Consider the following 6,002-nt stretch of genomic DNA (forward strand, 5'->3'; position numbering starts at 1 on the left):
GGCATTTATATTTTCTCTCCCTCGCACATACACACAGATACAAACAGACAAAACACACTGCAGGCAAAGGTAAGAGGTTTGGGCTCCTTGTGGTTAACTGTAAGACGCTGACAAACCTGCTGAAATGCATAGATTCTGAAAGGATATTGCAACACATATTTGCTAGGTTGCAACAGATCCTTTAACTCAGTGGTTCCATACATCTTTCTTCTGCCTTCGACCCCTTAAAACAAATATTTGAGTGGTATTTCAGCAAAGAAAAAGTAAAAGACTCAACACAATACAGTAACAGTAATGTATTTCTTTCTTATAACTTTAGTCATCTTGTTAAAAAACGTTTTAAATGTATTTTATTATAATTTCTAATTCAAATAAGTAGTAATATTTATAATTAAATAGGTAACACATAGGTAAACATATATAAAGACAAATGAAGGGATTACAAATATCACAAATAAAAACATGAAATAAAATAAATTAACATGAAACATGCCAGGGGTCAGTATTATAAATAGATTGTAACTTAAGTAAAACATTTAACTGGGAGAACAGTCTCATTTTTTATACGTTTTTGTTTTGCTGAAAAATGATTTTCCTAAAAACGAGAACTTGAAGTTTAGCTTTAGCACATTCACATTTATGAATGTAAAACTTGGCAGAAATTAGAAACATGTTGGTACCTTAATAAAACAAAACCATATTTATTTTAGTAAAAGTTGAAATGAAGAATAGTTTCGGTGTGGAGGACAATAAACGGAGCTGCACTGACGTCCAGCAGAGCGCATGATGAGGAGGCGTGACGCTCCCGGGTCATGTGAGCGTCATCAGCAGCGGGGACACCGGGGCGCCATGTCACCGGCTGACAGCAGCACCCTGTCGGGATGGAAGAGGGGAATTTGAACGCAGAAGCCGGGCTGTGTTCGCCGCACCGACAGGTACAGTTACTGAAATGGCAAAACTTATATTTCAGTGTCAGAAATCGTCTCTTTCTGTCGTTTTAATCAAGCAGTGAAGTCGTGAACTGTTAGCGCGCCCATTATCGGACAGCTACACTTTATGGTAAACCTTCCATTATCGGACAAACCTATTTTTTGCTTCGCTTCTTTCCGTACTTTCCTCTAAATATTCACTGCGACTAAACACAAGTAAGCTGTTTTTAATATTCAATCATGTTAATGAAAGTGTTTGCTAGCTAACTGAAATCGGCGAATCTCCCGGTTTTGCACGAGTAACTCGCGTGACGGTAACTAATAGTGACAGAAGTGTTGCTGAAGCTAACAAGGTTTGCTAGCTAGACACCACAACAAATATACTGTAATTTAACGCACTGCAAATAACTCTTTACAATCATTTAATCATTTCTAAAAGTGTAAACATGTTCTGCACTTATCACTGTCATGTTGCAACGTTAAGTTGGTCCTGTAAAATGAGTTCACCTGCTTTTGTCCCCATGTTGCTCGTGTTATAAAACGTGTTTATTGATAGTAAATATGTTATTGACTCACACTCTTGGCAGGTGAATGGGCTCATTATTACCCAGCTCATTTTAGCATATTGTCTCCTAAACATAAATAGAGTTTCTTTTATTATTAATTAAAACATGTGGTCGGTTGATTTGAGGAAGTATTCATGACTATAATGGAAATAACCCAAAGAGCAGCCTTCTGGCATCCTCTAGCACATGACTGTGTGTGTGTGTGTGTGTGTGTGTGTGTGTGTGTGTGTGTGTGTGTGTGTGTGTGTGTGTGTGTGTGTGTGTGTGTGTGTGTGTGTGTGTGTGTGTGTGTGTGTGTGTGTGTGTGTGTGTGTGTGTGTGTGTGTGTGTGTGTGTGTGTGTGTGTCCACTGATTCTTGCTTCTATTGCATTTCTGCTTTTTAATAATACGTTTGTTTATCCACAATGAATGACAAGAGCAGCAATGTAGTCTGTGTTTAAAGGTTTCCAGGACAAAGACATCATTTACCCAATTTTGGTCCTTGTGCTGAACATGCTCGCTGCTGCCAGTTCATGTGACCGTGGAGCCAATAGAGCTCATGTCTTCGCTTCATTCATTGTAGTTATTTCACAAGCAAAATGGCCAAATGTTGGTTCCTGGCTCTCAAATGTGACGATTTTACGCTTTTCTTTGTCGTTTATGGAAGTAAACTGAATATCTTTAGATTGATACTAATGAGACATTAGAATACATCTACTAATGGACAAATCATTTAAATACAGCCACATTTCAAGGGTATTTTATGCTCAATAGATAGATTGTTGGTAAAGTTTTTCCCTTCTAAAGGCAGTTTTTCTGCACACTAGTTGCTGTAAACTTGATTGAACACAAACACTAATATTAAAGTTATTTGTTATCTAGATACTACATATATCCAGTGGTGGGAAAGGTAATCAAAAACGATACTCAAACATTGTTACTCTCTTCATTGTATCGACACAAGGAAAAGTAGTGCGTAACTTTATTAATATATTACGTTCAAAGAGGTCGTCAACAAGAAGAAAACGTTGTGTCGCTTTCTGAATCCTCAAAGGAGAGGCTTGGACGTAGTCTGCATCAGGTGTTTATTATTATTATAGAAGTGGGTAAGCCAAGAACATATATTTTATAAAAAATAACTTGAGTACACAAAGTTAGTACCCACCTCTGCATGTGTCCAAACACATTGTTGATAGCGTGACAGCCAGTGATGTGAGGGGATCTTGTTAACGTAACAAAGCTCCTCCTCGCTCCTGAGATTTGCCGCTCTCCTCTCACAGATTTGCTCTGGAATGTGGGTGGAATAATTGCTTTCTTAGCTTAAACTGGTATGTTAAGCATGCAAGTGTGTGGTACGTGATTAAATGTGTGCTTAAACCCTCGAGTCATCAGCCACTTCTCTTCGCAGCTGAGCCTGTAAGTGGGTGAACTCCCTCGGCCTGATCAGTGAAGCAAAGTTCTCTCTCTCTCTTACAGATTGTTGCTGAAATGAAGATCTGTGCGCTGATATAACGGTGAGTTTTAATCTCCTTATTTTTTCTATTCTTGAATCTCTTGCGGACGACTACCGGTCCTGTGATCAGTGTGCATGTGATGTACAGCACGCAGCACTTCGTGCATAACGTCGCACACACAGTGTAGAAAGTTCATCAGTTGCGTATTGTAATGAGTGGGCTGTGGCTGTTTTTAATAGGATTAGCTCGTCGACTGACTTTAATCAGTTCTCCTCACAGTCGGAGTGTGAGGGACATGTTAACAGGTGGTTTCACTTCCTCACAGGCTCAGTGTGATTAAGTTAAAGCTGATTAAGAAGCAGTTTGTTCTTATCTCAAGCACAACTTTATCTGGAGGCTAAAGATAAAACATAAGGATACACGCTGTCATGTTGCCAGGCAGCTGCATGCATACTCATACTGTGACAAGTATTTGTATGCCTATGTACTGAATCCAGAATGTATAAAGTCATTTCTCCCAGTTTACTTTTTGCACTTGTATTATGCACTGCATGTGTGCAGAACCTGACAAACCTTCTCTACACTGTGGCTGTTGTTCTGCTCTTTGCTTTCTGAGTTGAGTTGGTGTTTTTGTGCTCCTCAGGTGGAACTGCTTTCTCTTTTGTTGGTGTCTCCAAACGGCAGCCATGACGTCCAAGTCAGCCCTCCTGAAGGTGATCCTCCTGGGGGACGGCGGTGTCGGCAAATCATCGCTCATGAACCGCTACGTCACCAACAAGTTCGACTCGCACCTCTTCCACACTATAGGCGTGGAGTTCCTCAACAAGGAGCTGGAGGTGGACGGCCACCATGTCACTCTGCAGATCTGGGACACGGCAGGTCAGGAGCGCTTCCGCAGCCTCCGCACGCCTTTCTACCGCGGCTCCGACTGCTGCCTGCTCACCTTCAGCGTGGACGACGGGCAGAGCTTCAGCAACCTGGCCAACTGGAAGAAGGAGTTCACTTATTACGCTGACGTAAAGGACCCTGACAACTTCCCCTTCGTGGTGCTGGGCAACAAACTGGATGTGCCCGAGCGACAGGTGTCGGGGGAGGACGCGCGGCAGTGGTGCCGCGAGAATGGTGGGCACCCGTACTTTGAGACAAGTGCCAAGGATGCTACAAATGTAGCGTCGGCCTTTGAGGAGGCGGTACGTCGCGTTCTGGCGATAGACGACAGAGCTGATCACCTCATTCACACCAACACAGTGGACCTGCAGAGGAAGAGTCTCCCGGACCCGTCCTGCTGCTGAGCTCTGGGTGACTCCCAGCAGGAGCTCGTGGTGCCTCTGCAGTTGAGTGTGGTGTGTGCAGAATGAGGAACTGGTGTTCAGTAGCCATTGGAAGCAAATTCTGACCAAAACTGAATATTTTGTGCAAATATTCAGCGTCCACCACACGAGGGACACAAAACACTTCCAACTCTGGAATATGATTTTTAATTTATACAAAGCGTTAATAGGAAGATATTTCTTTTACATGTTTAATTGATTTATTTGTGGTCAGTGATGAATCTCAATTCTATCAGAGGTGGACATCCCTGATAGGTTAAAGGACAGGGAGTGATTGTGAGTCCTGAGATTATTATCTGCCTCAGCGGACACGATCACGTTCACAGTGAAAATATAGTGATTTAGTCCCGACTGTCCTTTAAGTAACCCACACCCCCGATATGATGTTCAGGTCTTTTGATAAACAAACTACCAAAAGAAAACAACAAAAGTTCTCAATGTTTTAAGTGCTGTTAAAAGTGTTTTTTTTTTTACATCATTATTGTTTGAATAAATTATTTTTTGCAGTTATAATATGTTTAGAATTATTATTATAATTTTCCATTTATTACTCTTGAAATAGAATAGCATATATGAAGCTAAAATCGTAGGTGGTCAATCAAATGAAATGTAGAAACATCTTTCTGGCACTAGATTTTACAATTTTCTTTAATTATTTTTTCCAGATTCTGCGGGGGTGATAAATGCCAAGCCAGCGATTTAAAAATCCAAGCTTTTGGTAGTGCCAGTTATCACTCCCCCTCCTCTCACTATGAAAAGTGAAGCATTGCTGAATTTAAAACCTTTTGTTGTAAAATTCAAGTGACTGTATAATCTTCATTAGCAATGATTTAATGGCAAATGACTACCCTTCATTTTTACACTGGAAATAAAACAACAGCCATCAATGAAACTGGAGAATAATATGTGTGCTTTGTGTGTTATTCACATCTTATTTATTTATTTATTTATTTATTTGAAGAGCAGAACCCTCTTTGTCCACAAGGTGGCGCCAACGTATCAGGTTTATGGCTTCACAGTAACAAGTAATCTCCATCTCAAATGTAATTCTTGTGCTACAGAGATTAAATTATGATTTATTGGTCGGGATGAAGTTAGGCAGAGAGTTTCTGGTATTCATGTGGGCTCATTGAATGCTATGTTGAATAAAATATTTTTATTTCAACAAAACTGATACAGTCACACACACACACACACACAGAGGTCTAATTAGGCAACAAGTGAAATCATCTGTGCGTGTGTGCGCGCGCACAGGCAGAAGAGGCAATTAGGTCAATTAGCTTCACCTGTTGCAAGTTACTTCTTGATTACTGCACACATGGAAAAAGGTAGGATTTTCTTTCTATCTTTTATTTACTCGTGTTACAATTATTTGACAACTACTTTATCTTGTAGTAAAATGAGTTTTAAATGCATCTAGTAGAAAATAAATCAGCAAATATTTTGAGAATTGATTAATAGGTTTAAGAGTTTCTTGCATGTAAATAGGGTTGTGACTGCCATATTATTTTCATTATCGATCAACCTGGCTATTATTTTATAGATTAATCGAGTAAGTAATGGCTGCCTTTCACTGTTTTACATGCTAGTAAATTAAATAATGCTAATGAAAAAAAGAAGAAGTAATCCTGGAACATTTGGACTGGTATTCATCACTATTTTCCAGATGTTTTATAGAGCAAAAATGAATAGCTCATTGAAGGAAATGTGGGTTTGTTACCATAAACAGGAAAAAACTCAAA

The 6,002-nt window shown here is 39.8% G+C and overlaps 1 protein-coding gene across 4 annotated transcripts; it reads left to right on the forward strand.

Moving 5' to 3' along the window:
- Positions 1-735: 735 nt before the first annotated feature.
- Positions 736-5,163, forward strand: LOC115021247 (ras-related protein Rab-9A-like). 4 transcript variants are annotated; one of them, XM_029451529.1, is made up of 3 exons: positions 736-935; positions 2,952-2,989; positions 3,573-5,163. In XM_029451529.1, the coding sequence occupies exon 3, from the start codon at positions 3,616-3,618 to the stop codon at positions 4,219-4,221; it is 606 nt and encodes a 201-aa protein (XP_029307389.1). In that variant the 5' UTR covers positions 736-935; positions 2,952-2,989; positions 3,573-3,615; the 3' UTR covers positions 4,222-5,163. The 4 variants fall into 4 exon arrangements, with proteins under 4 accessions (XP_029307389.1, XP_029307405.1, XP_029307399.1 ...); XM_029451545.1 differs by lacking the exon at positions 736-935 and adding an exon at positions 974-1,059; XM_029451539.1 differs by lacking the exon at positions 736-935 and adding an exon at positions 1,051-1,145.
- Positions 5,164-6,002: the final 839 nt, after the last annotated feature.

This window comes from Cottoperca gobio, chromosome 2 (genome assembly GCF_900634415.1).
Source record: "Cottoperca gobio chromosome 2, fCotGob3.1, whole genome shotgun sequence".
In the NCBI taxonomy this organism is placed as follows: Eukaryota; Metazoa; Chordata; class Actinopteri; order Perciformes; family Bovichtidae; genus Cottoperca; species Cottoperca gobio.